Genomic DNA, 22,911 nt, shown 5'->3' on the forward strand with positions numbered 1-22,911 from the left:
GACTAATCGCAAAAATAATCGGTGACTAGTCGACTATCAAAATAATCGTTTGTGGCAGCCCTACTCACATCATAGATGAGTCCAACCGCAACTGTGTGATGCTATCATGTTACATTACGGTCAGGTACAGGTACAGGTACATTACGGTCCCTGACAGGACCATGATGGAAACCTGACCATAATGGGAAACCTGACTGTAATGACGAGGACGACATGAGTAGTAACGCCCCTAAGCAGTATTCTGGAAAAACTGAGGCACATTCATTTACAGGCTTGCTACACGAGCACTACTTGCGCAATAATATGTAGCACATGTGTGTATTTCTGGCAGAAAGATGTGGCGCTTTGTTCTAAACATTTCGATAGATTAATAAGGTCAGTGAAATGCTGCTGTAGGAGAGAACCACAAAACTCTGGCACTCTGCTTACGAGTCCCACATTAGTGGTCACAGTCCTGCCTGCATAGTCAAGTTGTCTCTTTCTTAACATATCACTTTGGTGATTTAGTTTAATACTCTACTCCAAACATTTTGCGCTGTGAAAGAGACACTCCAAATGCGACAATGGGTACATGTCCTGCCAATAAGTGTCCAACCTGCAGTCATTAATTATTTTTTTAGCTAGTTAGTTTTAAGTGAAATCTTCATGTGCTGAAAGGTAGGAGAGCAATAACAGTTATTAGCGATCAACCTGGTCTTAATGAGCGACTAAGCAAACAGCGCTCTCTGCCCCCAGAGAATATTATTATATTATTAACAGTTTGTCTTAAAGAGTGGATTGTGTTATCTTAACCGCCTGTTTTTGTTTTTAACTCGCCTTCCAAGTTCTGCACATCTCTGATAAATCACTGAGTGAATTTTAAGGCCAAAACTAACTTTTACACACAGGTAAGAGAGCGCAGACTGTCATTAGCATCTCAGTGGATTCCTTCATCACACATTACATTCAAACAGCTCTCCAACCCCTGATTTTAACACATGTAAATGGTATTCCAGGAATCTTTGACAGAAAGTATTATGACTGTTGTGAAAACAATGATCTTCTTTGTATTTTGAATTTGAATTTTATTACAAGCTCAAATGAGGGATTTTTGCGTTTCTCATTTCATCTGCTGAGCTTCATTTCACCTGTTAATGATGTGAATAAGAGCCTTCTGCAGACAAGCAAACAGGAATGCACCATGAGGTCGCTTCTGTTTGGTCAGTGTTGTCCCACAATTCCAAAGACAGCTCCCACAAAACCCCAAAGTCCAAACAGCTGACAAGAGTTACACACCCACACACATATGTCAAGTTAACACTGGTCTAATACACTTTCATTTTTGTGGTTGCAAGTAAAAGTAGAGCTTGGAAAGACACCACCCTCTAAGGTACAGGACTGAAAATGACTTATAAAGTAGGAACTGTCCAAAGAACAGCTTTGAAATACATTCATAAAGTCTGGAGAGCAAGTAAAAAAGAAACTAGGTGAAAGTCGCTCCTCTCTATATGCAAAATATAGAGAAATTATGGGTCACTGAAGACTTTTGTACAATTTAAGGTTTTAAGAAACCTTAAAAGAAAAAAGAAAGAATACATCAAAATAATCATTTGCAACCTAACAGAAAAAAATGCTCCTAATCATAACAGAGGTCTGAAGAAGTAATAACCCAGCAAACAATAAGCTAAATGGAAAATTAAGTTTACCAGTCTCAGAAATGACCTCCACATCTGGCTTGGGATCTACGAGGAAGCTTGTATGCAAGAATAATATTTTTCTGTATTTCATTTTCCAGGAAATAGTTTTAGTGGTTTGCAGTATAAAATGTATAAATAGGCAAACTGACTGGAAAGTTTTATTATTTAATAAAACTTATTATTTCAAAACATAACTTTTTGTATTATTGGGTGGGTTACAACGAAAGCTATCAAAATAATGTGAAATTCAATTTAGTTTTTTTTATATACATCACCAAATCAGAACAGTGGCTTCAATGCACTCTTATAGAAGGTAAAAACCATACAATAATACTGAGAAAATCATCTATAGCGAACGATTCAAGTCAACGTTTAAGAAAGAGAAATGACATATAGTGAAATGTAGATCCCTCCCAAGGGAAGGAGGGGTGACTCCTAGCTGCCAGCTGACCTCTGGCTATTTTGAATGGCTGTATCTGTATTTCTTAATCTTTAAATTCAGGTGTTTTTCAGTCCTATTTGCCACAGATAAAAACATTCAACAAGTTCTGCAGTCTGCCTTTGTAAACATTTGTAAAAATAAATACATAAATAAGTAAATACAACAAAAAATAGAGTGGTGGTTCTAAGGAGATCAGTGAATTTGAGTACCATAATAGGGAGTCATGATTACAAGTCACTTTGTCTTCCCTTTTTAGCTAGTCTACAATCAACTGTAAGCAGCGTTACTGCAAAGTGGAAGTGTTTAGGAACCACAGCAACTCATTGGCAGACCATGTACAGTGTGTGGGTGTAACCAACGGCACATCTTTCACGTTAGAAAAATCACACGGCACACCACCAAACAAAAAGCATAATTTTTCCCTGCATATCTGGTATAGTGGAACTGGTTCAGCTTGTCCCCAGTATACCCTTTTTTCCTTTCTTCTGACCACTACTCATGCTAGGGCCTTCATCTGGGTCGGAATTTTCTCCAGGACCCAGGTCAGATTGACTACTTTTTCTTTTCAAATACTAATCTATTGCCTGTTGCATCTCACAGCGTGTAATTTCTTCTTCATCTTCTTCTGTTTTACTGGCAGTTGGTAACCCATTTAATTAGAGCAGGTAGTTGTACTGCCCTCCAGTGGAAGAGAAAGTAATCATTCTGCCCGTTACTCACGCCAATTGCTTAGAGTACTAATCAGGTGGAAGCAGATAATCTTCCACGGCACACCTGATCATTTCTTGCAGCACACAGTGATTGGGAAACACTGGTGTAACGTATACGTGGCTCAGTACTCTTGCCCAAATAGAGAACATTTGTAATGGAAAGTCAAGCAATAGCTTTCAAAATCCTTTACTTTAAATTAGCAATGGAGAGCCACATGACTAATGTGGGTAAAATATGTTCATTTACAACTTCTCAAATATTAATGATGGTTTATTTTCGCTTTTCATTTCAAACATGTCTGACACTTAAATTTTTTTCATCAAAATTTAATATTTTTTGAGTGAATCATTTGATTTCTAAGCAAACAGTGAAAATGGCTGTGAAATGTCCTAACGCCAAGAATGACATCATAAAATGTATTTTTAAAAGAATTTTCACCAAAGTGCAAAATCCCAAACTAATTCATGACTATAAGAATTGAGCTACTTATTAAAGCAACTGATTATTATTATTATATATATTTTTATTATAAAAAAATCAAATGAGGTATGATCTATTCAATAAAACTGTCCAATATATTAATATATATTTAAATTAAACTGCAATGACTTATTAATATTCACTTGGATAGGCTAGAGTGGGCAGCTTGCTCTTGAATAAAGGGGATACCACAAGCTGTGGCATTTTCAGTTTGTCTCATTGTCTACTCTGAATTTGAGTGCTTTTATTATTACTGTGGATTTATAAACACTACTCTTAAAATTTTATTTTATGGATATTTAATTACATCTCACCTCAGTTTTTTTTATTATTGCAAATTAGTTTGCTTGTTGAATTAATCATTGCAGGTATTAAACACGCAGATGTTTTGTATTGTATTTATTGCTTAACGAACAAAAGTCAGTTTAAACTTGTGCAGAGTTTATTTTGTTTAACGTCCTGGCTAAAGCCGGAGATACGATGACTCAGTACAACCTGTGATCGCTTGCAAAATTTTACTAGATGTTGTGAACGTCTGGTGTAACATTTTGATTAGTTGGGACCAGATTGTTTTATTGTTTATGATAATTACAAATTAATTATAATGTATTGTTTACTATAATTAAAAAAAACAGCTGTTTTTGACACACAGTGATAAACAAATATGCCAGTTGATACGTTGTGTTACTGGAGAGCGCTCTGTTCTTTTCAAGGAAAATGCATACAGCCTATATAAATGCATTATCTTCTTTGCCTTTGGAGAGAAATGACACAATTAAATGAAATTTGATGTGCTGCCAAAAACCTAAACATTGTGACACATAATCACCTAGGGCCAGTCTTACACAATGAACATCCCTCAGTAACTCAGTAAAATCCAGTTGAATAATAGTTGTTTTAGCCTTAAACAGTACCTTGGACACAAAGTTTCAATTAATTAAGTTGTTATCTCGTGTATATGAACTGTCAGTTTGCCACAAGTGTGCAACATTTTAGCTTTGTAATTTTTCTACAAGTGCTTCATATCACTGAGAGACCTCGGTTTATTTATGTGTAAATTTGGAGTGACTCAGTGACTCAGAAGCAGAACTTCTAGTATGGCAGTTTGCGTACTAATGATGTGAACAGTTACTGTTGTGTATCATTAAGCTGTATTAAATGCCATATTTAGACAATGGGAGGTTGCTGTAGTAAGCAATGGACTAGCAGAGGGTCAGAAGCGTCATTGTTTTGTATTGAAATTCAGATGTTTGGTTCTTCTGTAATTGTATTGTTGTTGTTGCTGTGTGGATGCTCGTTATTGTAAGGTCTGTGTATGAATATACTATGTGCGACTGGCTCAGTTGCATTATGTCTACACTGTGTTGTGTGCAAGTGTTTTCATAAATTAGCCACCAGTTTCAGCAATGAAAAGATGCAATCCTCTGGGCCTTTCTGAAAGTTTACTGGGTGCTTGCTGAAGTGTTTTGCCATCTTATCACCTCATGCTGTTTAACTGCTTCCAAGATTTTGCTCCTTTGTTTGTGAATGCATTGTTTCTAAATCAATTTGATTTGCAAAACACATAACAATAAAGACTCCATGTCCATAAAGAAACTGGTTAGAAAGTTCGACCCCACTGTTTCAAAATTAAGTTCCTTATTGAGCATGCAAACACAATTAAATCACAATATAAGGTTCATAACAAATGAAAGCAAAAATAAGATCAATCTCAAAAAGTGGTAAAGTCTTTAGTAACGTGAAAATATTGTTAAAAATTAAAGTTTTACTATTTTAACATTGCTGGGGGTTTCTGTGTTACCTTTTATGTCTTTCTGTGATAAGTTTTTTAATATTAGCCTCTGGTTCACTAGATTGGGATGAAAATGATTTTCAGTTCTCTTTGCATCAGTAGGAATCTGCTTTTGTGATAATTCCATTGTATTAGAAGTCTTTAGGCCATCATTGTGCGCGCGCGTGTGTGTGTGTGTGTGTAGGTGTGTGTATGTGTGTGTGTTGGCGGTTCTCTTATGTTTGCATCAGTACAATTTGTTCATACAGTATTCAAGAAAAACACATGTATTATAAATATGGAGTTCCAACATATTCTATGTGGAATCCACAGATGATGAATATTTTCATCAAAAATCATTTTTGGTAAGGGCTATATTTTTTTATTTTGCAACTTTATACACAACTTTAATTTTAGGAAGGGAAAAAAATCTGGTGTGAAATGATGACCTAATAGTAAATTGGATGTACTGTAAAAAATAAAAAATAAAAATGTTGGTGTAGTAGTAATAGTAGTTGTAGTAGCATTAAAATTACAAGTTAATTCCAGAGATGTGAAAATTTCAAGTTAAAAGATGTTAACATGAGTTATTTTAAGAATTAGCTGCCAATCAATCAATCTTACAGCTTTTAGCAGCTCAAATTCAAGTTAAACAAGAGATTTTATTGTCCAAAACTTTAGCATGCAGATTTTCTGAATGTGCTTTAATCTTGCTGCTAAAAGCCAAAAAATGTCTCAAACTGCATGTCTGAAGACATCTGAGAAAACATGAACTGAGCCGTGATGGACAGATACTCATATACATGATAATTTGCTGCAGTCCGTGGTGTTCATTCCTGCAGTGCAGCCTGAGAACAGACTTCCTCCCTGTTTTGCAAGCAATGGCATGCACAGTGCTGATGCCATAGTAGGTACGTTTTTGGGAAGATGAGCTTCAACAGTGTGATGTGATGTGAGACAACAACCATCAAGCTGTTTTGGGGAAACACTTGCAGACTTCACGCTTTCATGGCAATTAGTGTGCTTTTGGTTTTGAGGATACTTTTTACTTTCTGCTATATAATCAATTTGTTTCTTAGAGTTTAAGATTTGGAAATGCTCTGTGGGTTAAAAACAAGTCAGAAAGGTGTCGTGTCAGACTTATAAAAGGCCATGCAGATGGGAATCTAGTGAACACAACACACCTGTAGGCAGAGATGAGCCCTGGGCTTGTTGCGCTTGTGGGTCCTTTCACCTGCCAATGCAAGAACATTCTGTGCTCTGGTGCAGCCTGTTTGAAAGGAGCTGCGGGCTGCCTTTGTCAACTGTGGTGTTGACTGTGATGTGTGTGTATGTGTGTGAACTGCATCAGTCTACATCAGCCTCATGGCGCTGTCTGCTCAGCACCATGGAGCTGTGACAGCTAACATGTGCATGGCTGAAAAAACACAACATTACACCTTGTAAAAAAGTAGAGCCAGTGTATGTCCTTAGAAGCTGTGTTTGTAATACCCAACATGTGTATGTGTTTGTGTGTGTTGTAGTCCCATCAACTAAGCTCATTCAAATAAATTTTAGCTTATTTAACAGAGAGTAAATGATAAGTGCTTTAATTACGCAATTTTGCTTTCCAGAAATCCACTTTAATGGACCTGGAAGAGCTCCCGTATCATAAACCAAGTCATAAAGACAAAATGAAAGATGTGCGATATTTAGCCATATCGATGACAACAATGTAAACGTGCTTATCTTAGTGAAAGAACAATTAGTTTTCAGTGTTTGCTTCGTTTTTCTCACCTGTACCAATCTAATCCTCTGTCATAGTTTCTGTCGAAAAAGTGCGGCTCTGTTCCAAGTGCGCGCACATCTGGATGTATCCGGATGAACTCCAACACCGCCCTGGTTCCTCCTTTCTTTACACCGACTATTAGCGCGTTGGGCAGCTTCTTGTTCCCATATTTTTGCGCAACACTCATGTTTTTCAACTTCGCGTCAGTCCAGTGACTGTCAGAAGAGGGGGCTTTACTTTGTTCGCGGAGATCGCTTGCTCCTCGCTGGGCAGCAGACTCATCCAGTGTGGACCTGGCTTTCAGCAAAGCGCAGTGGTCCAATTTTCCAAGAAGTTTCTTCCCTCCTGCGTTCTTGCCTGGCGGACACCGTTTCCCCTCGTAGCCCTGATTTGTCATGATTGTGCCGCGACAAAAAATGATATTATAGCATAAATAGGTGCAAGACAGTGACACGGTGAATATGAAGGCGAATCTGGCGCTGAATCTGTTCGCAGATGAAAGGAACCTATGTGCCATGTCTCCATGGGTTCAAAGTCCTGCATGATTTTCCATGGAGCTTGCCTCCTCTGTTGGTCTGCGGTCGGAGTCCGGTAGTAATGTGGGTTCCAAAGTCAGACAGGCTGGCATATGAGGATAGGGGTGGTTTCTTGGAGGCATCAACTGCGCACAAGTCGTGTTATTTCTTTTCATAGGCTGCTCAGCCGAATATGATCACAGCAGAGAGAGAAAAAAATGGGTCACTCCTTTAAACAACTTGTTCTTAAGTAGTTTGAAGAGAGTCATTTGGATCAATTACTGATGGCACTGTCTCGAAACGTATACCGAAGGAATTCGACGCCCATCATTACCCTCCTTCTCTTTTTCTCTTGTGTCAATTGTGTGAGAGAAGAAAAAGTCCAAGGCGTCCTCGGTGTCTCTGAAACTCTTTGTAGCGCGAGCGTTCTGCTTGCCTTCGTGGGGATTGTGATGCCTCTCCCTTTCATAATGAAGTTGTGAAGATATATGCACTTAGACTACCAGGTATAAATATTTAATCAACCCTCTGACGTCATGCACAAGATCATAATTCTATATACGTTTATCTTTTAAAGGAACATCCCAAATATTTCAGGCAGGGGAACATTTCAACGTGGGTTTCATTATAAGTGCGTGCAAAAGGTAAACTGTGGTTGAGCCTATTGAAACTTGAGCCCATGATGACGTGTAGCTTCATAATATCTTGCAAATCTGCCCTAAAAGTTTGACACTAAGCAACTTGCGAAAAATATTTTATATAATATGTGGAACATTTAGGCGAGGAAAAAAGAGTTAGAGGAAATTAAAAAGTGATGAAGATGGGTGGGAAAGACTTGTTGCAGCCATGGTGACTCACAAAGTTAATTTCATGAAATTATTTTGTGTGCTGCTTAAATCTGGGTTATATTTTTGTGCTCTTTCTTTTCACCACCCCATCCTAGGCAGCACACACCACATACTGTGTGGATAGGGTTGCCAACTCCCTGAAAAATAAATAAGGGACACCTCGTGGCCAGGGCCGGGCGACCCAGTTGTCTTCACCCTTCCCAGTGTGGTGAATTTTCTAGCTCTTTTTTTGTGTGTGAAATTATTTTTTTAACCATTTGACTTGAATTTGATTTAAGTAGATGTGTATTCTTTGTGATATGAACACATGTGAAACAAATGATCATTTAGCCATTTATTTTTAGCTCAAAATGACAACATTAACACGATAAAACAGGTCTCCTTCTTAAACAGAAGCCTGTCATGCTTAACTTTTGAGAATATAAGTAAATCTTTCTTTAAAAGAACTCTGTCCTGCTTAACTTAAAATAATAGAAAACAATAGAAAGAAAAATATTCTTGTAACAGTGCACATTTAGTGCATTTAGTACAATTGGCTTCAGTTGAGGTATTATTTCAGCTTTTCTAATGCTAATCAGCTGCTCCTGTTTGTAAACCCACTTGCTCCCATGATTACGCATCTTAACTCATCATCATTATTCATCTATGTATTACTTTTATGTATTAGTGATCTATTTGTTGTAATCATCTATTCTTGCAGTTGTTTATTACACAAAATAAATTATATTATCACACTTCTGGCCACATAGCGCTGATATTCACTGCACATGCCCATATTAACTTTTTCCAGCCAGGTGTTTTCCTTTTCCCATTCTTCCCTTTCTCTGAGGGGAACAAACATTGCTGCTCTAATGCTGGGCTTACACTGTGCAGTTTTAGGCCCATTTTGAGCCGATTTTTTGAGTGATCGGACCGATTTTGGCCTTCATCGTGCATCGTGTAGTATACGTGGGGTAACGAGAAGTGATTAACACCTCACGACCAGCTCCCGATCATCAATCGCTCGTGAGGGTCTCACCACAGCCGCTCACACTGCTCGCGCGCAAACACGTAAACGTTGGTGTAAAAGATGGAGCAGCACGGCTGTGCAGCGTGTGATCTGGACACAAGCGATGGAGGCACAACTTGTAGAACTTTGGAAAGCTCATCCGAGCCTTTTCGATGTGGCATCACAAAATTATCACGACCACAACAACCGTGAAAACAGTTGGATTTACACTGCTGCTCAGTCACAGCTGCCCGATCAATGTTTTTCATTAGCAATTTAGCAAAGTTGATGGTGGTGGTGTGTGTGTCTGTGTGAGTGTAAGACGGAGAGAGAGAGCGCGACAGATTTTCTGTTATAACCTTCATTTTATGGAGGCACAGTGTGAGCACTCAGGTCGCATCAGAGCATCGGGCGGTATAGTGTGAGACCTGCATCGTGACCTACCAACTGCGAGTCAATCGTGCAGTTTGAGCAGGAGCTGAATAACGTGACTGAAAAAAATTGCACAGTGTCTGCCCAGCTTTAGGTGTACTGTCGTCCGAGACTTGCACCGCAGTGTCTGCGTTTGTTTCCCTGTTGGCCATGCTTCTTGTTGTGGTCATTTGTTGTCTTCCGGTATTTTCTCCGTAAGCGACCTTTCCTCGACCAATGAGATGAGTGGTAATCTGAATTGTCATACTCGTAAGTGTGCTGTCAGCTCATTGGTCACAAAGCAGGAGAGGGGCTGGGAATTATGTTTTCAAACAAAGCGTTAATTCCATTAAAAGTTATAGACTACTTTTGATTCTCACTGTATTACGGGACAAAGTGCGTCCCTTATTAGCTCAATACGGGACGTGTACTTTTGTTTCGAAATACGGGACGATTCCGTATTTTAAGGGACGGTTGGCAACCCTATGTGTGGAATAATGCAGCCATAGCCCCCTTCCATTTGCCAGATCTGGATGACAAACAAGCTGTAGCAATTTTCTTGTTACCCAAAAATGAACCAAATAAACCGAAACTTAATCTATTCTGGGCCCGAATTAATGTGTATGGTGGCTCAGATCTCTTAGAGCCAGCACTTTGACTTTAAAGCTGTTCTCAGCTGCTTCTAAAGCCATAAAGTAAGTTTCCTGTTGTGCGTTACAAATTTAACTTCTACTTTAAGCAAAATGACTAATCAAGGTTGAGTGGAATTCTCTACATGTCGAGTGTTTTTTGTACGCACACCTGAACATTAGATCACGTTTCCTCAGTGTCGCTACAATAAAAAACTGGATGTGGGGTGGAATGCAAAGATATTTGTCTCTTTCAGTGTCATGGTCAAAGTTTGTTTAAATATGTAGGAGTGGATAGATTTCTAAAGCAAAAATATCAATGTAATATATTACTATTCTGTTTGCGTCTCCAGCCTTGTGCAGATGCATCCCTGCCTTTTTCATGAAGTTTGGGATCCATTTGTAGCAGCTGTGTGTTGTATCGGTGTCCTCTGAAGCACAGTCTAAGCAACAGAAAGGGTGTGAAATGGTTGGAAGGGGAGATATTCAGAGCTGAGTTATGTAGCAACATAGAGCTGCTGCTTCAAGGCACAGAGTCTACAAAAGAGTGAAGCACGAAAGTGAAAAAGTTAGTTTTATAAAGGATTTTAATGATAAAAGTGTACTCAAACCGTAATACATAAAACTAAATAGCAGCTAGGTGCATGGAGGTGAAGGTGAAATTCCTCATAAACAGAATGAGGCAGAAGCTTAATATTGAGTATATGCATTTTCTAACTCTTAAACTGCACACAGAACTAAAAGGTCACATTTAGTATCTATATGTGCATATAGTATATTTTCCCTTACTTAATCATTAACTTGCTGCTTTAATTTAAAATAAATATGTAAATAGGGATCATGTTGCACAGAAAAACAGCCAGTTTTTATTAATTAAAACACAAAGTGGTTGAATATACCTCCTGCTCACATTGCTTACAGATAATAGATTTAGTCAATGTGGGATTGCCATTGGGTTTATATTGTTTGTTGCTACCTTTGACCTATGCAGAAAAAAGGCTATGTGTATTTATGATTAGCATTGTTAAACTGATGTTTTCGTCTGATTAATGGTGTATAAATGTATTAATCAACCAGTATGGCTTGATTGGGTGTGTGTGAATATATGGACACGGTCTTTGTACGGTACCTTTTTAAATACACGTATCAGCAGTAAGTGAGAGAGTGTGTTGGAATTATATTTGTTCTTTGGAGCTTTTCTTCCAGTGCACCTGTTGCCCATTCAGAGATTTTTGCAGAGATTTTGAACAACTTGCTTATTAATTAATTCAGAAAACATCCACATACATTTTGGAAATATTGACACACAGCAGACTCAGTGCTGTTTTATAAACAGACTGCATTCAGGGCTCCTTGGGGTTTTCCACCATGCTGCTTTGCTGTGTTTTTGGAAACAAACAAGTGGCAAGTTTTTACTTCTACTGCAGCTGAACAGTTTTAATGAAATAATCTGTCAGCCCCCCTGTGCTGCTTACCAGACAGAATCAGTTCACCTGAAGCTGATGTTGGATGGTGTCCAGGGATGTAACCAGCTCCAAAACATTTGCAACTCAGAAATGCATTTGCTTTTGCCTTTTTTCCACATTTGTCTTTCTGATTTCAGCTCAAATACGGAAAAATAGTTAATGTTGTTCTTGGAAAACAGGCAGTAAGATAGAAGTTTAAATTTTTTCCCCCCTGTAAATTCCTAACTCCTGACACATACCTGAATGTTTGACCGGACCAGTCTTTCATGTTTGTCTTCACCAAACATATGCATCACTTCTATAGAGACAGTAATAACTAAAGAACAAAATTGACAGACTGAGTCAAAAACAGTTCAGTTACTGTCACTCAAAAATAAAACATGAAAGAATGGCTCTAGTATGCAAGGACATTCATACTTGTAGCTGCTTTGAATGTGTACTTGGAATTAAAATTCAAGAGCAAAAGGAGGAAAAAATTTAAATATATTCATGCTTCAATTTTGAAACACTATTGACTTTTTACTCAATGCAGGTAAAGCTTCAACTTCACTCCACAAACGCAAATAAATACACACCTTCTTTAGGAAACCTCCTTCTCACACTTACACAGACATAAGGTATTAAAAGGATCTTTATATAACACTTGAGCTCCTGTTTATCTCCGACAGTGGAGTATAAACTGATATAATAGAGTTTTCCAATAATGCTCATGATATATAACCATACACAGATCCATAACAGGAAATAAAAACAGACACAAACACATTTATTTACAGGGCTATGTAAAACAACACAACACTTTAGGAATCATGATGGTTATTTTTTTGTTTTCTGATCACATAACTGCAATCCCATTGAGTAATGAAGCAGAATATTATAAAGCTGTTGCCTGATATGTGCTCGTATCCCACAGATTGCTTCTAAATACAAGTTTCTACAATATCTGATACTTTGTTACACAGATTTCAGAAAATGACATTTGCAGGGCAGCATGCTGACTTTCATGCTGTGCCTAGTTTTGCTCATACTGATCCTGCAGCAGAGCAAAAGTAACACACTATTTCCCTGTTGAATTAATCTGAGTTGACCACTTGCCACTATGGCCCAATTAACCTCAAATAGTATCTCTTTGCTGCTATACCATTTCTGCTAAACTGCCAGCTGGATCCTGGGTGAAACTTCTGTTTCAAACAGAGAATACTATTCCAGGGGATTCAAATAATCTTCTGTTTTTAAAAGTTGATATAAACCACTGAGAATAAGCAACCTTGCCAAGAGCACCCTGTGGTAATGAAACACCTTCCCTTTCTTCTTTCCATCATTCTATAATGCCAGGGATATCAGGATATCTCACTTCTTCATTTAGTTTCTTGCTTTTCAGAGATTATAGGATCAGAAGTATCTGTGTGATATCAGGACTTGACAGCATTAAGTTATTCCACCCACTCTATGTGAAAACCTGACATTATGTGGCAAATTATGTGGCTTCCTGTAGACTGCAGGTTTGTAGATAAACTGAAAAAACAAAACAAAACAGTGGTGTAAGGACAATAGCTGTTGTTCCCTTAGGGGTGGGGGTGACAATGACAGTGATGATGGATTTCAGACCTCAGGTTATACAGCAAAATATGCCATGTTTATTTCTGGTTAACTCTCACCCAGCAGTCCCCACTCCAGATCAAGAGTCTTTACTTAATATCTTCACAAAAAAAAAAAAAAAAGAAAAAGAAAAGTTTGTGACTCCATGGTGTAGTGGTTAACACATTCTCCTTATACATAAAAAATCTGTTTGAGAGTGGGAGGAGACAGATCCAGACTCAGGGGGCCACAAGCTAGCGCACTTCTCGGGCTAGTCCCAATCTCAGAGAAATAGGAAGGTTGCATCAGGAAGGGTATCCAGTGTAAAAAAAATTCAAACATACTGATCCATCTACTGTAGTTACCCCTTGGGGAAATAAGGGAGCAGCCAAAAGTATTAAGAGAAGATATTTTGACAAATAAAGAAGAGTTTGCAGAACCCGAGCAGTTACAGCAATGTCTTGTGTCACTTCGACTGCGCTAATGTTTCAAACATTAAAAACAAAGATGCATTTCTCTCTGTCTTCTTTTTTTCCCTCTCACTGAATCCATAACATGTTATTATATAACTACCGAACAACCCTCATCATAATGTTCTGGCAGTGATGCAAGTGCGAGCTGCTGTAAATCATTGGTGTGATAAGACTGGAAGAAGCGACAGTTTGCTTCTTCCTTCTATTTTAGCTAAGACCTTTCTTTTTCTGCCACCTGCACAATTTAACTAAGGCATTTCTACCCCAATTAGCCTTTTCTACCACCATTATGGTGCCATCAAAATTCATTTAAAGATGCTTAATAAATTTAGTGGCACTCTATGGGTTTTTTTTGTGGTCCTTTCGGAGGATTGTATATGTAGTTTAATTATCTACATGTTGGTGTTTTAAGGTCAGAGAATTACGCTTGAATTACCAACTGGTGGTCATTTAATGGTCTATTGAATGTATTAATAGTTTTATATTCATTACTTAATTAACAAATGTGCTGGAGCTCTTTCTGTGCTGGGCAAAAAGGGAGGTGTGTGTGTGTGTGTGTGTGTGTGTGTGTGTGTGTGTGTGTGTGTGTGTGTGTGTGTGTGTGTGTGTGTGTGTGTGTGTGTGATTAACAACATAAAATTTCCTGACTGACTTGAACCTCTAAAGATATGTAATTAAATTGTGTCACTTCTACTAGACTGCTGGGTGTACAAGTGCAGACCATGTTATCTCGTGCATGAGTCTGAGCACTATACACATGCACTGCCTAATAAACATATTGTATTAAAATGCAGAGGGTAGAAGAAGCTATGTGTTTTGTTTAATAATTAGGGGGGAAAGTCTTCTTTTTTTCTCCAATAGCCACCCAAAAGCTTTTGCAATAAAGACGCCTTGACTATGAAACCTGTTATGTGCTGAACTTCTGGAAGCAAAATCATCACTTTTCAGCTTTCTCATAATTGAGTTTTGGTAACTTGTTTTTAAACGTGTATTCCTTGTATCTGCAGTTCAAACCAGTTTCTATTGCCACTATAACCATGATTATAACAACTCCTGTTTTTTTTTCCTAAAAGTTCTTCTTCCTCTGAATTTGCCATGGATTTATCAAGAAAAGACAACAAGAACAAAAGCCAAGCATCGACTAAAGGCCGTTGAACAGCAGGTTACCTCTCTCTTTGTCAGCTGCGGTGTCTGTTAATTGCTGCTGACATTTTGCCCACGTTGTTTAAATCCAAACTATTCTGATGCACCGCTTTCTTTTGTTTCTTCCCGAACGGGGGACATAGTTTAGAAATGCCACCTTCTCCGCTGTCTGCTGAGAATCTCAATATTTGACAAAATCTTCTAATTATCACACCGTTTGTTTTGACAGTACTCAGCAATTTTCCTAGATGCAGCAAACATTTTTGATCCTCTTGCATGCAGAGTGAAGATAACACCCACAGATTTTACCCCCTAGCAGGTGAAAAAGACTCTTAACTGTCGAGAGGAATCCTGAAATTCCAAGTAGTTACAAATTTAGCAACAAAAAAAAGAAAAAAAGAAAAATCAGATTTCTTTTATCTTTAACACTGCAGAAATCTGATACACATTTATTTGATAAAGTAAGAGACACTGATTCTAAGCAGTCGATGCTCTTTTTAATTGCACTGGGGAATAGTTTCCAACACTGACTTTTTTAGAAATGGAAATCTTGCCATCGCTTCTTTTCTTAACCATTTGTCAGTTCATAAAGTTGTTTGGGTTATGGAGAAGCTACTCAGTCATGCTTTTGATCAAGTGTATCTGCATCATTTTCTAGCACCGACCACTCCAGTTTGATGTAGCAGCTGTCTGACGGACAGCTGCCTCCAAAGAAGGACATCGGTGTGGTTAAATATGAAGCAGTCGCTTTGCTGCAAGCACTTCTGAACACAGTTGCTTATTGATTTAGACAGACCACATGGCTGATGGATTTTGTGCACTTTATTTGTGTCTCAATGACAGAGACAAAGGGTAGCTTTGCTGAATGATTGATCACTGTGCAGAGGAGGCTACACTCCTGTTTCTGTTACCTAAATGCGACAAGAGTCAATTGATGGCTGTGAAGAGGATTTCGATGTCCTTTCAGTATCTCTCAGATTTGTATTCTCTGATTGCATCACAGCCTCTTTATTCTGGATGACCAGCATCCTGTGAAAAACACACAAATGGGGAGTACCTAATCCCCTCTGTTATTCTGGGGCTCAGCAATTCTGAATCCAGACAAAATGAGAACTGTCTTTCACTGGGCCGTTGTATCACAGAACAGAATCAAACTGGGGGAACAGTGAGAAAGTCCGATAATGACACAGACCACCACGAGTCTTTCTGTGAAAATTAACTGGCTGCTATTGCTTGGTTAAGAGAAGTTTTTGTTGCACAACTTTACTATCCAGTAAAGTCATTGTACCTTTTTTTTTTTTTTTTTAAATTAAAACATTGGTTCTGCAAAGTTAAGAATGAATGCTTTAGATGTTATTTCTTAAGACCCTACATTTCGGTTTTAGCTGTTCCACCTGAGGAGAGAATTAACAATGACAAATATTGGTTGGGAAGTCCAGCAGAATTTCATGTCCAGCGGAGATGAGAATGTTTAATTGGCTCATATTGTGCTCCGAGCAAAACTGTAGATTGTTTAATTTACACACACACACACACACACACACACACACACACACACACACACACACACGGCTGCATGATTAGAATATTATATGAAGCGTTTCTACATTTCCCACTCAAACAGTCTCTACATGAACATGAAGAGCAAAAATTAGGAATATGATCACATGCTACATGCATATTTAACAGCAAAAAACCCACACATACACACATACAGATGGATAGATCAGTTGATATGTAGGCCTGAACCCCCTCAGTGAGATCATTAACAAGACTGGCTACAGATACCGACTACTACAGGATGAAGCAATTTTCAGCCACCTCTGCTACATGGATGACATCAAGCTGTATGCCAAGAATAAACAAGACTCTGAATCACTGATCCAAGCCACCAGGATCTACAGCAAGGACACTGGAATGTCATTCCTGTTTGAGAAGTGTAGTCAGACGGTAACAACGAGAGGGAAGGTAGTCAGAGCTGAGGGGATCCATCTACCAGAAGGCAACATTGCAGACATCAAGAACAGCTTCAAGTATCTGGGAATCCCTTAGGCAAATGGGAACCATGAGGCCACTAGGAAAGCTGCAACCACCAATAACCTGCAAAGGGTCAGGCAAGTCCTGAGAAGTCAGATGAACAGTAAGAACAAGATCCAGGCTGTTAACACCTACGCCCTGCCCGTGATCAGGTACCCTGTTGGGATAATAAGTTGGCTAAAGGAGGAGATAGAAGCCACTGACATCAAGATGAGGAAGCTCCTGGCCATGCATGGAGGGTTTCACCCCAAATCCAGCACCCTGAGACTGTGGTACTGACACTCACTAGTCCCCGCCCTCTTTCCTTCTGTTTAGTATACAGTCCAGGATGAGACAACGGACATCCATGATGTCATGGTTGGCTGTGTGGCAGGCGGGCAAGCAGGAGTGGTGGATCCAAAATGCAGGACTCAGACACAGAAATTCAACTTAAAGCGCAGCTTTAATGCTGGAAAACCTCTTACTAACTAAACTCACCAAAAGACAAACAAAAACGCTGGTGGACTAAAACACTGAAGCACAAAACACTGAACTGGAAACAAAACACTGGCAACACGGAGGCAAAACACACACAGCTTGTTGAGGGTACGACGCAACACTGACTCAGAGAAACACAGGGACTAAATACACTGGGAAGTAACGAGGAGAATGAGACACAGAAGGAGAGCACAGCTGGGGGAAATTAGAACTGACGAGACAAGCAAAGCAGGACACATTCACATAAGACACGGACCTTTAAAGTAAAACAGGAAGGATCACACAGAGACGCGAACTTGACACAGTGGAGAGACAGCAACTAAGAAACACAGAGACATAAACCATAAGGCAGAGGACTCTAAGAACCGAGAGACACAGAGGGGAAATCAAACATGCAGACACAGACTTACACAGAACAGAGGGGACATAGAGAAACATGAAGGGCAAGGGATCGAAACTAGAAACTCACACCAAGTACAATAATACAAAAATCACAAAGAACTAAAACGCTGGGTCAGGAGACCCAGGACCCTGACAGTACCCTCCCCCCAAGGGCTGGCTCCCGACAGCCCAACACAAGAAAACGAAAAAAAACCCCAAAAACCGCCCAAAACAGAAAACAACCCGACCAGGGCGGGCGGCGGGGGCCCAGGAAGGAGGGCACGAAACAAAAACACCAAAGCACAAGAAATCCCCAAAACAAAACACGAGCCCAGAAAAAAGAACAATGCAGGGGGCCGACAGCACAGGAGTCCAAACAGGTCAGGGGGCCGGCTGTGCGGAAGCCAACGGCGGCGACGAAGGAGACGACGGAGCAGTGCAGGGGGCCGACCGCGCGGAAGGCAGCGGCGGCGACGAAGGAGATGACGGAGCAGTGCAGGGGGCCGGCCGCGCGGAAGGCAGCGGCGGCGCCCCAGTGTCAAGCGTACTGGCTGAGGCCCGGTGGGCACAGGACCAGGCGGGGCAGGACCAGGCGGGGCACAGGCAGAAGCTGGACCAGGCGTGGATGAAGACACGGAGGCTGGGCCTGGCGAGGCTGAAGGCTCTGATGAGGCTGGGCCTGGCGAGGCTGAAGGCACGGAGGCTGGACCAGACGAGGCCGAAGGCTCTGATGAAGCTGGACCAGACGAGGACGAAGACTCGGATGAAGCTGGACCAGGCGACGACGAGGCGGCCGCAGGTGGCGGCTGGACAGGCTCCTCGGGCCCTCCAGCTGACGCGGCATGAGGCTGAACGGGCCCCTTGGAACCTCCAGCCGACGAGGCATGAGGCTGGTGTGGTTCTCCGGAACCCCCAGCTGACGAGGAGGGCTGCTGGACGGGCTCCTCGGGCCCCCCAGCTGAAACAGGAGACAAAGGCCGGAGCGGTCCCTTGGACCCTCCAGCGGAAACAGGAAACAAAGGCCGGAGCGGTCCGTCGGACCCTCCAGCGGAGACACGAGACGAAGGCTGGACGGGCCCCTTGGACCCTCCAGCAGAAGCCATCAAAAAGCCAGCAGGCATGGAGTCCACTGGCAGACATGAAGGAAATGGGTGCTGTGCTGAGCACTGGCCCTGCTCAGACAGCACTGACACGGGGCACTTCCCAGGTGGCTGCTTAAACTCCAGGGGTCCAGCATCAGCTGAGGACTGGGACCTAGCCTCTGGGGAAGCCCTGGAGCGGCAAACCGTGCCAATGGCGGCTGACCCATGAAAAGCACCTTGAGTAGGACTTAGGCTTTCTCCCTGCATGGAGTGAACGAGTGGAACCGGTAATGCTGGAGCCAGAGCTACTGGGGCCTGCGCTACAGGCGGCACTGGAGCTACTGGAGACTGAGCTGAGGGTGGCTGCGGGGGAGCTAACTGAGCTGAGGGTGGCTGCGGGGGAGCTAACTGGGCTGAGAGTGGCTGCGGGGGAGCTAACTGGGCTGAGAGTGGCTGCGGGGGAGCTAACTGGGCTGAGAGTGGCTGCGGGGGAGCTAACTGGGCTGAGAGTGGCTGCTGAGCAGGCGACACTGGGAGCTGAGCTGCTGGAGACACAGGTGACACTGGTGTACTGGGGTGAAGGCAACGAGGATGCAGTCCCTCTCTTAAGGGAGGATGGAATGATTTAGTGATAAAGCTTGATGGGAACAGATGCTGATGCTGAGAATACCAGGCAGCGAGGGCTTCCAGGAGGGTAGCTGACTCTACCTTGCCTGGACCGCCCATGCCAAACAGTTCGAAGCAAATCCTGGCTCTCAGAGCTGTTATTAATTGTTTTAATCCGTTAATGTCCAAAAAACCAGCTGTGCAGAGGGTGGAAGACAAAAAGTTGTCGAAAAAGACCACCTGAAGGAGTCTCTTGGGGGTGTCCTCAGCGTGGATTACCTCCCGGCAGTAATTCCACAACTGCGCGAGATACTGAGACCGTGAGTCCGCAGGATCCATTTGATGGTTGCGTCATTCTGTCATGGTTGGCTGTGTGGCAGGCGGGCAAGCAGGAGTGGTGGATCCAAAATGCAGGACTCAGACACAGAAATTCAACTTAAAGCGCAGCTTTAATGCTGGAAAACCTCTTACTAACTAAACTCACCAAAAGACAAACAAAAACGCTGGTGGACTAAAACACTGAAGCACAAAACACTGAACTGGAAACAAAACACTGGCAACACGGAGGCAAAACACACACAGCTTGTTGAGGGTACGACGCAACACTGACTCAGAGAAACACAGGGACTAAATACACTGGGAAGTAACGAGGAGAATGAGACACAGAAGGAGAGCACAGCTGGGGGAAATTAGAACTGACGAGACAAGCAAAGCAGGACACATTCACATAAGACACGGACCTTCAAAGTAAAACAGGAAGGATCACACAGAGACGCGAACTTGACACAGTGGAGACAGCAACTAAGAAACACAGAGACATAAACCATAAGGCAGAGGACTCTAAGAACCGAGAGACACAGAGGGGAAATCAAACATGCAGACACAGACTTACACAGAACAGAGGGGACATAGAGAAACATGAAGGGCAAGGGATCGAAACTAGAAACTCACACCAAGTACAATAATACAAAAATCACAAAGAACTAAAACGCTGGGTCAGGAGACCCAGGACCCTGACACATGAGTAGATTAGAAAGATGGCCACAACCTACCGTGTGCTCAGTGAATACCTCAGGCAGCAGAGACCCAAGAAAGCGGAGCAAGAGGAGGAACCGTTATGGAAGGACAGGCCCCTGTGTGGTATGTACCACTGGCAGATAGAGGAGGTGGCTGACATCCAGAAATTCTACTAGTAGTTGGACAAAGATGGACTGAAAGCACATGTGCATGACTATCAAGAATTTTTGCAGGGCTTTCATCATTAAATGTGGTAAAAACTCTCTGACTTCAATGTCCCTGCTGACCTTTTTGATTTTCCTGTAATAAGCAGACTGTTACATGACAGTAATAACACTTGGGGGAATATTCCTCCAACTCTAAACTTCTCCCTCTCTGCTGAAAGACTGAGCAGACTATTTTTTTTAATCATTCACTCATTATTATTTTCATTCCCCATCCTCAGTCACGGAAGCCCTTTCCATATTGCTGCCCATTCCTCAAGTTTGTGTTTTGCTAAAACCTTTTACATGTTTAATGTTTTCTTTCTTGCTATGGCCCACAAGCTATTTTTCAAACCTTCAATTTGGCCATAAGAAAGAAAATTGCTACTTTTTAATGGCATGAAAGAAACCCATACTTTGTAGAAACTCAAAGGGGTTTGGCTACGTTGCAGAGAAGTTGTTTGATATGTAGGCCTGTGAAGAGCAGAGATGAGATAATTCCTAAATTGGTGATTGACCAGAAACAATTTGAAAACCCTTCCATCTAAAAAAAACAGAAGAGGAAAAAAAAACATAAAGTTGGTCTTGTGGTCCCTTTTTTTCCTTCAGCCTTATTTGAGGTCCACTTTGTCAGCTGATGTTTTCTGTAGATGGTGGATCATTGCTGTTTTTCTGCAATTGTATTCCACATTATTTTTTCCTACCTGGTATCTTGTTAGAATGCACAGCTTATTGGGCCCTCAGCTCCTTAATTATCTGGGGTGATCGTGGCTCAAGAGTTGGGAGTTTGCCTTGTAATTGGAAGGTTGCCGGTTCAAGCCCCGGCTTGGACAGTCTCGGTCGTTGTGTCCTTGGGCAAGACACTTCACCCGTTGCCTACGGGTGGTGGTCAGAGGGCCCGGTGGCGCCAGTGTCCGGCAACCTCGCCTCTGTCAGTGCGCCCCAGGGTGGCTGTGGCTACAATGTAGCTTGCCATCACCAGTGTGTGAGTCCTTAGGGACTAGCAAAGCACTATACAAATACAGGCCATTTACCATCTCCCAGTGGGCCTGAACATGAAATAAACATGTATATACCTTGCAGTTTGCCTGAAATTATCCTGGTAAGATGCCTCAAGAAGTAGTTTTTGCTTTTCTGCACAGGCATACCAATATCCTCCCATCCAAAATGCAGGTCACATTACGTGTTATGACTGAGGTGACTGAGATGGGCAGAGAACCTATCTGCCTCTATCCATGCATACATTTTTAAAGATACCTGGTACTGACTCCCCTAAAGCATGCTATTCCTTGAACAGAATTTTTTGATTTTCCCAAGAAGTCTTGCAGTTCATCAGACATCTCCGCATATGAAAGGTGTCAGTGCAGGAAAGAGCAGATCTGCTCTTACAGAGCATCCCACTGTGAAAACAGAAGTGAGAACAGAAGGTGTTTGTAAAAAGTATCTTTTTATGATAGTGTATATGAAAAATGTGTAAATCTAGCACAAGTAACATGCAGCGCAGTGCAAAGATCTGGGACTTGTTAAAATTTAAAAACAGCTCATTTGTCTCAGGTAAGACACCTCTTTTTTTCCTCTCCAATAATGTGAAAGTTAAGAGCTTAAAGCTTATTTCATTTCTTCACAAAGAAAAACAAACAAGCCTGAAGTAAATGCAATAATTCAAATTTATAATATCGAATCCGATAAGTAAGGCTGTGCCTGAAAAGAACACACTGATTTCTGAGTTCATGTTTACTAAACAGGAAATGTCTAAACAATACTGGAAATCTCAGTCATCTAACGTAAAAAGGAACAACTGCTGTCATCAGTCCTGCAAACACTGGTGTATAAAACAGGATTGGCAAAGCACTAAACCATGTCTATTATTAAAGTGTGAAGGAGAATTTTTAGAGCACTCTGAAATTCTGCTGTATTCATAATTTATTTTTAAATCCTTCTTGGTCCCCACTACATATTCAGATCTCATTTACTGTCATCCGTGCAGACTCACCTCTTTTATCCTGCAGGAATCTAGTCTCAATTAATGTTCTTATTCGGGATTTCAGGGAGGATTTGAAAGGAAAGGTGCTCAGCAGTGACCATGGAAACAGGTAGCAGAAACAATCTGTGTGTTCAGACACAGACGGTGGAATAATGGAATTATTTTTGCCTTTTTTCTTCTTTACCAAGTTCCTGGAAAATTCTTGTAAATTTATCATAAGTTGGT

The 22,911-nt window shown here is 41.1% G+C and overlaps 1 protein-coding gene across 1 annotated transcript in view; it reads right to left on the bottom strand.

Annotated features, from left to right (window-relative positions):
- Nucleotides 1-7,797, bottom strand: part of hs3st2 (heparan sulfate (glucosamine) 3-O-sulfotransferase 2) — a 33,646-nt gene extending 25,849 nt beyond the window's left edge. Inside the window, exon 1 of the mRNA XM_085271688.1 lies at nucleotides 6,857-7,797. Within this exon, the coding sequence (XP_085127814.1) occupies nucleotides 6,857-7,365 (509 nt within the window). The 5' untranslated portion in view covers nucleotides 7,366-7,797. The remainder of the gene's footprint in view (nucleotides 1-6,856) is intronic.
- Between the last annotated feature and the right edge of the window lie 15,114 nt (nucleotides 7,798-22,911).

Source organism: Mchenga conophoros, linkage group LG4 (genome assembly GCF_057382185.1).
Source record: "Mchenga conophoros isolate Kocher_MC1m ecotype Shallow Benthic linkage group LG4, M_conophoros_male_GT1.1, whole genome shotgun sequence".
In the NCBI taxonomy this organism is placed as follows: domain Eukaryota; kingdom Metazoa; phylum Chordata; class Actinopteri; order Cichliformes; family Cichlidae; genus Mchenga; species Mchenga conophoros.